The following is a 10,538-nucleotide window of genomic DNA, read 5'->3' as shown; positions in this document are numbered from 1 at the left end:
CACTATAAATAATCATGTGCCAGGTAAGGAATTAGGTGTTGCAACATTTCACACTGTTCTGAAGTGTAGCTGCAGTTCAAGGTTCCCGAAATAGAGAGCACATGGCTGAGCTGTTGATATTAAACATCTTTGTTCCTAACTGAAAGGCAGGGTTGCTTTTTGTGAGGGATATGAAGTGTATCTCACTCATTTGATAAATGTGTCATGATGCCATCAGTGTCATCGTCACCCCTCTTACATGCCCTGCTGGAAGGAGACCGCCCACTGAACTTCCACATGCAGTCATCCAGTGTGATCCAGCATGCTCCCGAAACCACTGTTTTATACAAGTCCTTCTGGGCCTCTTTAGATCCAGTTTGGTGGTCAAATGCTGATCTGCTCTTCTTGTTATGAGCCCGACCCATTGTTTCTGGGTCTCTCCACAGTTACAATCATGACATATGGGACACAGATCCTTAGTTGACCTTCAGTTCGTTTGTATTTCTCTCTCTTCTTCTTATTCTGAATCTTTGCTGAAGGATTTGCTGTGCTTCCCTTTTTTAATCCAAGGATCGGGTCTCACGTCCATGAATGTAAAAGGTGGAGACACAAAAAGCTCTCTACTATGGAATCTGACTTCTCCTTCCATTGAAGAACACATTTTGGAAAGGTGGGGGTCTATACTTCCCTGTAAAGATGAAAGATTCCCTGCAGTTAATAATTTGAACTGCATGCATTCAACAAATTCTGCAGAAGCAGCACTTTAAATGGTTAATTAAAAGGCTAAAAATAGTCTACGGCCTTTTCCTTCATTGTTTTTTTTGTGAGAAAATCCTAAAATAAACAGAACGTTTTAAACAAAGAGTCCACAGCTTTGGACCAGATGAGAATTATCGCAGCTAAAAGCTATGTCATCTGATGATCACAAGAGGCTTTGAACCACCAGATAGAGTCAGGCCTTTTTATGTTTCATAAAAAACCAACAGCCTCTGGATGGCTACCCAATTGCTGTGGCAAGATTTTTTTTCCTTGCTCACATGTTAGCAACTGTGAAGCAGTTCTTCCACACTCACACACAAACCAAAGTCTGATGGTCTTTCTCTCATCTCCCATTTAATTGCCCCTGGGCTCGTTAGGTCTAACTGACATAGACAGTGTTGGAGGGAATGGCTGCAAACTCCAGAAGAAGCTGCTGGGGGCATGTTTTGCATGAGCTCTGGTGAAAGGCTGTCTTGGAGGGGAAAGGAGAATTTTCAAATTGCTCTCATGTATCAGCTGATAGATACAGCTGTGCTTAATTCCTCTGCTCAGTGTGAAGAGACAGCTGCAGTGAGGCAAACCCAGCAGGTTGAGGGGGCGAAGACCTCTGTACGGAAATAAAGGCGTTCCTTCCCACCCTGGATTCAGATAATCAGATTATTTCCCAGCCTCTCAGGAGGCTTGTGTTTCCCTTCCTAAAAACACACTGAATCAAGGAACAAGAGGAAGGTGATTGATCATAATGTGAGTAGTGAGGAGTTAGCAGGTCGCCTGAGTGTTCTTCTATCACCAGATTCCACGTTTGCCACACAGTGCCATCGATGCCATCGTCCAGCTGGGCATCCGCAATACAGCACTCTGTTCCTCTCCTGTCCTTTTTCCTCTAAATAGGATGAGCGTCTGTGCCTCACTGTTCCTCTGAATGAGGTGATATCTTGCCAAGCAGGAACAATCGTCCCCATTGTGCCCAGTGTCTGCTGTTTGCCAAAGACAGCCTTCACTTTATAGACCCTTTCTCTTCATTGCGATGTGGCACATGGGGAGTTTGTGTTGTCGTCTTTGTGGCTGGAGCTGAGTGAGAAACAGGCAGCCCCTGTTTTGATGCCCTGTAGCTTTTTTTTTTCCAAAGAACGGCTTTTAACTTTTTCCAGTTTTAGACTTTGCTCATCTTTTAGATTCCTGCTGTTCACGCGCCCATCCTGTGCCTCCTGGTGCCCAGACATTGTGGGGGATTTGCCTAAAAAAGCCTCATTACTGTGAATGAAAACTAAAGGAAATTCTTAACATACTGTATCTCTTATTGTGTGTTCATTTTATATACAGTATATACAGTAAGCTAGAACTTATCATATGTACCTATGATATATATATATCATATTTTAAAATGATTATTTACTATACTGACATTTATCTGCTGAAGATCCTATTTGGTAGTACATCACCATGTTAGTCCAGTTTTCTTTCTGTCTGTTATTTTATGTGTTTTTCTTTGACGAATACAAAGATGAAATAACTTTGGATGGCTATGAACTCAGGCAGTCAAGCTCAATGCTGACTGCAAAGCCTGCTTTTACTGCAATTACACAGCTGCTGGTTGCAGACATGCTCTACAATAGTGTGGTGTGCAGTTATGTGTGAATACTCTCCCAAGTCAGCAAACATTTCCTCTCTCGACACCCTTATTGTTCTTCCACGGACTGTAAAGGTGTTGGAGCATTCATCCTATTCAAGCTTTTAGCGAACCCCAATCCAAGTCTGTTGGGAACTGACCCTCTGGACAGAAATAAACCTACATCGTCTTTAAAAGACAGAGCTCAGGAGCTAGCTCTGCGTGAATAATGCAAATATTAATCGTGGGTGTGAGAATAAATGTACCTTTTGACTGGATTGCCTATTTCAAGACAAGGGCAATCGATCACAGATTATTTGACATGTGGATTGCTGTGTCTGGAGTGATTCCTGCCCCTTTCCCCTGAAGGCTGTGACTTTCTTACAGGGGGTTGTAAATTACAGGTTATCAAGGTCACTCTGTTTCTTTTTCTGCCTTGCTCAAAACAAAACCATTACTCAAAGAAAATCAATTGACATAATTTAAGTTGGGCATCTAGCACAGCATGGTCACAGCTATTTTGTTTTCTTGAAGGCTATTTTATTTGATCAGTTCTGCCTTTTTGCCTAGCTTTGCAAGCTTGTTGATATTTTTTTAAATCAAATCAGCAAAAATAAGAAGGACAGGAAGCCAAGAATGTGCATGCATAGTCGTTATTGAGTACAGGAGAGGTAAGACGAGCTCGTGTAATTCTTTTCTAGAGCTCATGGTTTAGATGAATTATTCAAACACATTTGTGCCGCAATCTGATTCTGGCTACATTTCCCAATGTGGGAAATCAGTAACTACCGTTAGAACAGGTAGCAAAGTGGCCTTTAACTTGTAATACCAGAGATGTGAATTTAAAAATGTACTTGATAGTTTCAGGTTTTTATTGTTCAGAATTAGGGTGTGTTGTTCAAGATGAACAGTGAGTAAAAATAACTGCCAACTGACAAGTCTCAACCTTTCCATTTCTTCTCCTTGGCACATTTTAATTAACTTTTACATGGCACAGGAAGGCATATTTCTTGAGGGATCTGTGCTGCATCTTTCTGGGTGATGATAAACTATTCGCAATTGAACTACCTCTACTGGCAGATAATTCAAATCTACTGAGCTATGCTTTGAAGGCAACATCACAAAATGCATTATTTTAGCATTAGTTTTTCTCTTCATATGTTTGTTTTATTTAAATGGCTTTGTGCTTTGTTTTGCAAAAGATCTATTTCTATATGTGTATTAGTGTTAGTATCATATAGTGAAAGCCTGTTGTAATACTGTGTGTACATGCTGTGTTTCCTCTTTGTTTTCCTCAGCAAACAGATTATTCCCAGAGTGTGTGATCCCAGAATACCCTTTGGAAATCAGGGGAAAAAAAAGGAAATCTTGTTTCATTTCATGTGGCGATGTTAGTTTTTCACAATAGTCAACTGATTAATGCAAACCATCAGCCAGTAGCCATCTTTCCGAGCTGCTCATCTCTTTGCACTGATACTGGTAAGTTGGACTGTAAAAGTAAAGGTGCCCTTGAGAACTTTGGCGAGACCATTGGGAGTCACTTTGTGTCTTCTTCACAGAGCAGAGACTTGTGCATAGTGCCTGGAACCCGAGTGCACCGCTGCTGTCAGTGTTGCTATGTTAACAACTATGATAACTATGAAAATCTACTGCAGCTCAGCTCAATTCTAGTGTGCACAAAATACAGCTGAACCTTTCTTGATTGTTATAGTTTCCTAAGTGTCCTTTATGTGTACATATGGTGTGTAAGACAATTGAAAGAAATCAAATTTTCAAAGTTTTTATTTCCTCATTCTCGAGGACCGAGTTAGGGTTAGGCTTAATATAACTGCCAGTCTATGGTTTAGTTTGAGAGTTAGGAAGAGTTAATGTTTCAACAAGGATTGGGGTTGAGGTTAGTGTATGTTTAGGGCTGGGGTTACAAACATAAATTATCTGAGGGTTATTACAGTCTTGGAATAATGTCTACATTATGTCCCATTTTCTAGCATTACAAATGTTGAAAATCTGTGGCAAGACTTGAACATTGTTGCCCATCAGCAATCAATCCCCAACCGACCTGTCAGAGCTTGAGAAAAAGGAGCGAAACGGGTACCACTCAGGAGTAAAACACTGGTAAGACTCAGAATGGCTCACAGCTCGATTGCTGTGACATTGACTCGGGGGAGAACATACTGCAGTTTTTTATTTTCCTTTGTGTTTTTTTACTGAAATTCGACTTATTTCCCCCTTAAAACTGTGCAGCTTGCGCAACAGAGTTGTCATTAAGAATACTTGCTCTAAAGAGACGCGTCTACCTCACCTGTAATTCAACAAAATGGGACTGGGTTGAAAAGGGGTGAACACGTACGCTAAGCACTAGAGATGTGTACTGTGTGGGCTCTCCTTGATTTCCTTCTGGAGATGACCCCTCTGGCTCTGGAGCCTCGACCCTCTTCTGCGTGCAGTACAGGACTGGTGAGGTGAAGTGTGGGTCTTTGCTCATTGGTGCCTGCCTGTCCTGCACAGCCCTCATTACAGGACCACTAATACACATGATGGAACCAGCCCTCAGCTCCTCCCCCTTTTTTCTCCTGAATGCAGCACATGAGCGACCTTTTCACTAACACAGCCCAGGTGAGTTGGATGGAGCCCAGAGGCTTTCTCTGGGTTCATTCTAGTGGCTGCGGGGATGTGAACCGGGTTTATACACTAATACAGGAAGTCTCTCAAAGAGAAAGTCAAATATCCTTTTATGAGGATTGAAAAAAATGCAGCACAACATAATGACACCTAAGAAAGAAAGAAATATGTAGTGCTGGGATCCACGTATATTTTTGTTTTATGCTATTTTTGGAACATTCCTCTGAAGCGTGCAGGGCAGTGTGGGGCTTTCAGAGGTGTTTTTTTTTTTTTACACCCAGTGCTTAACCTGAAAAAGAGGGGCAGGCAGGAGCCGTAGAGATTCACAACGCCAGAATCAGAATCACAACGGGTCCCAGTCCTACTGGGAAATGGAGTAGGGATCTCAGTCGAACTGGGAGCCCAGTGTGTGATCTCCTGTCCCAGCCTGAGGAACAGTGAGCCTGTCTCCCTATAATGCTCAATGTTTACAGTATATGTAAATATTTTATGATATGTTTTTGTCGTAAATGTCTTTAATATGTCTGTAGATTTTATTTTAGTTTTGTTTCGTGTTAATTTTATTTTTATTTGCCTTGGCAACACTGATTGCACCCATCGGTCATGCTACTAAGGCACCCTGAATTGAATTGAAATGGCATAAAGTCGTAAAGAGAGCATCTTATCTCTAACCCCTTCCCAGACTGGCCTGGCCCCGACTCCAGCCCCCTCACAAGCGCTGGGCTGGCCCTGCTGCTGGCCACTGTGCTGAGGAAGAGCTGAGCGTGTCCGTGAGGCAGTAGCAGCAGCTCTCCACAATAACAGTGTTGACGTCAACTGAGCCACAGTCTCCCGTTGGAGATTGAGCTGCGAACTGCGAGAGAGAGAGAGGGATAGAGATAGAGAGGACTGGAGGGGATAGACTAAGCGGCGGTGGCTGAGGCAGCCATCTTAGATTTTTGCCGAGTTTACAGAGAATACATTCCCGGATTTTTTTTTCCATGCACTCCTTGAGAAAATACGTTTTGATTTACCAGAAATAAGGACGCCACTCGTTTGTTTTTTTTTTATTTTGCTTCCATTTTTTGTGTAAAAACGACATGCATTTCCGAAGACATAAACCTCCAGCATCTGTAGGCTGGCTGGTCCTTGGATTATTTTTTGCGGTAGAGGCAGCGAAAGGTAAGCTTTAAAAAAAAAAAGCGACTGAGATTGTTCCCCCACTTGATTCCGACTACCCGCGACTGAGCTTGCCTTGTTTTTGATGTCTAAATTCTGGGGTCTTAATCGGCACGTCGTTTCAGCCATATTTAAGGTTGCTTTCGTGAGCTGAAGGATGCTTTTGCCTTCCCATAAACGAGAAAGCGTTCACACGATTTTATTGTAATGTCGCAAATGCAGTGTTATCCCTTTTTCCTATGTACTCTGTTAAAAAAAACGCCTCATCGAGTCGGTGAACTTGTTTATGTTACCCTTGAGTTAAATATTTCCCCCAACAATAAATCCGCTTAAAAAGTGGCTTCATACATCGTTTCTGGTGCAGGAATTAGTGGTTTTGTTAAAGCGGCTGATGATAATCGCAGTGATGAAGCTAGTTAGGGATACTCCCCGTTTTTATTTTCTGTTTTTCTGGGATAGAATCTTTTCCCAGTTTTCTCCCTTTCTACAATTCTAGTCTTTTTTTTCCTCGCGGGTGTTATGTATTTTTTAAGCATCGGTCTCAGTCTAAATATCTGCATAGCTCCGTTATTTCCACAACGTTGGTTTACGATGTTATATACAGGGGGTATCGGGTTCAAGGTTCAAGAGTCGTCATGTTACGCTGTATTAAAACTAGCAAGATTCGACCCCTATCCCGTTTAAACATTACGTGTATTTATTTTTATTGCCGGGCTAAGTTAGTCTCTCCCTGTGATCCACACAAATGCTTGTGTATCGATTAGTCTGGGAAAGCATGAAGCCCTTTTGAACATACGCATTGCAGATCCTTTGACAAACGCTGAGAGAGTGATTTAAAATTTTAATGGGCCACAATCGCTCCCATGGAAAAAAAACAAAACTTCTGAGAAGATCATAATTGTGGGCACTCAAGGTCATTAATTACCACCGACGTGTGGTTGGGTTAGATGCACCGGCCCGTTTTCTTCCGCCATTCATTAATTATTTTAAAAGATGAAAGGGCGTAACACATGAACATTCGCTTTTTAGTGACAGATGACAGTGCTGTTTTTTTTATCCAGCGATGTCTGCACTTTTAATTCGTGATTTCAGGCAGTATCTTGAGAAAACTAGCCGCACGTCCTCTGTGGCTGGTTTGTTAATGTGGGACAGCTATTCCATATTATTAGCCTCATCACACGTTGGAGTTCTCGTATGCGAGATTTCCCGTCGCGTAGTTTTATCATGGTTTTCAAAGACGGGAATAGATGTAGGGCTATTTTGTCAAAGTAGCTGCCTCGCTTGGAGCTGGTTTTGCGTTATGCATCAGGGTTTATGTTTCTCCCTTACGTTTCAGCCATCCCGGTAAAAAAAAAAAAGAGAGAGAAAGGAGGGGACCGCGGTTCACTGAAACAGTGTTTGGGCGGCCGGGGTGATGAGACACAATGTAGACGCAGGTTGTCTTTGTGGATCAAAGCAATGTTGCATCGCTGTGCTACTTCGGGTGCTGAAAAGCGAGGCCAGATACAGGCCGGGTCATGTGATGCGCGCTCGGCGCTGAGATCCGGTGCGGTCTGGCGCATCTTCAGCTTGTGCACCCCGGGCAGCCGTGCATCTTGAGCCGCTGTACCAAGCGGCACCGACACATACTGTAGGGTTTTAGTTCAGAGTGAATTAACAATATTTTCAATGCGCCTTTTGCTTTCCCTACCCTCCCCCCACCCCTCGAAACGGCGGTGTTGTCTTTAGGAATGCTGCGTTAGGAAACCGGGGATCGTGATTTAGGTGGTCTGCGTGCTGTCCTTAGAAATTATATATATATATTTTCCCCTCGGACCAGATCCGAATAGTTCCTCTGATCCGACGCAGCTGTTCACGAAGCCGTGATGGCGCAATGAATCTATCGATCAGCGAAGCTCTTACAGAAGGTACTCGTCGACGAGAATATTGACGTTTCATCTTATTAAAAAAAAAAGTCTAAGCCTTAAATCTTCAACGAGCAGCACCGACTCTGTTACAGATCTGTGTTCTCCAATGCAGTGACACAGCAGATCTGGTGGTTTCCAGAAGCAGTTGTGTTCTCTCTGAGTTTTGTTAAACGATTTAGTTAATTCGTTGCCCGATCGCCTTTTTTTAAAAAAAAAAAGTTTTTTAGCTTCTCAGGTGAGGGTGTGAGGTGCCTGGGTTTCAATAGGACACTCAGGGCTGGAATGATTTGTGCTAATCGTGGTTTGCAAATGCCCCACCCACTCTCCCTCGTTCTAGATAGATAGATATCCATGTCAGCTGCAGTTAACAAAGTTATCTCCCTCTTTCACATTGTAAAGTGCGTGGCTATAGTGCACTTGAATGGGCTACGAGCTTTAAAATAATGATACAGAAGATCTCCTGGTGATTTTCCATCTCTCCGTGTCGGAATATCTGATCCACTTCACATTGCACACAAGAAACTGAGAGTCGTACCCTGGGGGTACAAGTCGGCATTGTGGAAGCTGTCCTGCGGAGATCACTCCGCTCACTGGCGATAGGTGTTTATTTTGACAGTGGTAAGATTGGTCTGTTCTGAAAGAAGAGCAGCCAGACTAAAAATAAACAATAGCCCTTTTCTCTTTTGATGATGGGTAAAATTAAACCACCCTCTATAATCAGAACATTACTCACATAGGCGTGTGAGAGGGGTGTAGCCCAGTCTGAGACAGGCTGCATGGGTTTCTGTGCTTTGTTAATGCAGCAGGAGCTCAGGACAAGTTCAGTTAAAAAAAAAAGGAAATAAAAAAACCTTGCTTTTTAACTGAACGTGTCTTAAGTTGGCCATGTCATTGCTGGGGCTTTTCAAACATAGGTAGTGGCGCAGTTCAAGTTGTACAGGAGGTCTTAATTGTTCAAATGCTCGTTGAAGGACAGAAAATAAGAATAAAATAGAATAAACCAAGTATATTTGTCAAAGATAGGTGCCTTTATCACCCCCAATGAAAACTGTATGAAAACCCGAATGCAGTGTCCTTGGATTGTCATTAGTCTTAGGAACACTTTCCCTCTGAACGCTCATCTGAAAGACTGGATGAGGAGAGACGAGCCATACCTTCGTCTCCTCTCGGATCGGCCAGCGCAGTTCCCCGCTGGACAACAGGGGCACATGGTTTCAGCCGGTGCAATCTGAGCACCGTCCCTGTTCTCCAGCCTCTGCACTGGTTCCCTGCTGAGGGCAGTGCTGACTGCTCCCAGGAGAGACCAACCTGCGGCCCTGCTGGTCAGAGGGCCTTACATTCCTCCTCAGACCCTCTTCCGAGATCTGAGTCTTTGGAGACTCTTCATACCCTGCTGTAGTGTGCATCTTCGTGTCTTGTTTCCAGGGTGTGTGCGTGGAGCTTCGGGTTGTCCTAATGCAAGGTGCTTTATGAAATAAGGACTACTGTTAAGGTCAGGTTTATCAGCTCCACTGAGGGAAATAGGTCAACAAATGTCTACTTTCTGTTTTGCATTTCAAAAATGTGATTTGAAAAATAAGGTCCACGTCAGTTGTGGAGGGCCACACTTAACGCTTTTGAAAGGAAAAGTTTCTTAGCGCAGTTTTCTGTTTCTCCAGAAAAAATGTTCCTCTGTGTCCAGTCAGCGGACTGTGTGATTTAATTTGACAGGAATCCGAGCTGGTTAGAATCTTGGCTTAAAATTGTGGTGGATTCCAGGTCTGGGTTTCTTTTCTAGAAAACGGTGGTGGTATTGTTTCCTCTCGTTATTTCCCAGAAGGCTCCAGGGTGTCGTGCAGTTATCGCCGTGGGTTTTATTTGGGTTAATGGGAGCGCAAGCCCGGTCATGTGACTGGGCCAGCGCACATTGTGTGCTCTGTGCTGTCTCATCTCCTATCTCTGTTCCCGAAAAAAGGGATGCAGAGATAAGGCCTGGAGATATGTTGTGTCATCATGGGGAAAACTCGAGCTATGAGAAGTCCACTGACAAAATTCTGTCTGGCTGCTGACTGAGCAGTTTTGTTCAAGTGGCAGGATTTTTTGTTCCTGTAAATTGGCTGTTTTGGAATGGGTTATGATTAATTGTGCAGTGGGCAAAGAATTATCAGAGAATAATACTTCATTTCACTAAGCACTTCATTTGTACATATTATGTTTTGAGAAAAGATATGTGAAATTGCTGAATGATAGTAGATGTACAATGTACTTCTCAGTAGTTTTAAAAGTTAATTCTTACGATTTTTTTTTAAAAGCTAAGGGCAGCAGTAACATTTGAATTTAATACTGTTACCTCAGTTGCTGAGTTCTAGGTTTGATTCCAGACTGCGGCACCTTTACTGTGGAGTTTGCATGTTCTCCATGTGCTCCTGTGGGTTCTCAGTAGGTCCTTCTGTCTTCTCTCACCATCTAGGTAAATTGGTATCTTTAACTTCTATGTATCTGTGCACCCTATATCCCATATAGGG

The 10,538-nt window shown here is 42.9% G+C and overlaps 1 protein-coding gene across 7 annotated transcripts in view; it reads left to right on the top strand.

Annotated features, from left to right (window-relative positions):
• Positions 1-5,751: 5,751 nt before the first annotated feature.
• Positions 5,752-10,538, top strand: part of clstn1 (calsyntenin 1) — a 40,642-nt gene continuing 35,855 nt past the window's right edge. For 2 of the 7 annotated variants that reach the window (XM_015337138.2, XM_015337134.2), the window contains exon 1: positions 5,752-6,130. In XM_015337138.2, coding sequence (XP_015192624.1) covers positions 6,049-6,130 — 82 coding nt within the window. In that variant the 5' untranslated portion in view covers positions 5,752-6,048. The remainder of the gene's footprint in view (positions 6,131-10,538) is intronic. The other 5 variants (XM_015337136.2, XM_015337135.2, XM_015337137.2 and 2 more) reach the window with 3 other exon arrangements.

This window comes from Lepisosteus oculatus, chromosome 25, assembly GCF_040954835.1.
Source record: "Lepisosteus oculatus isolate fLepOcu1 chromosome 25, fLepOcu1.hap2, whole genome shotgun sequence".
Lineage (NCBI taxonomy): Eukaryota > Metazoa > Chordata > Actinopteri > Semionotiformes > Lepisosteidae > Lepisosteus > Lepisosteus oculatus.
Note: the sequence above shows the minus strand (reverse complement) of the source record. Positions and strands in the feature narration are given on the sequence as shown.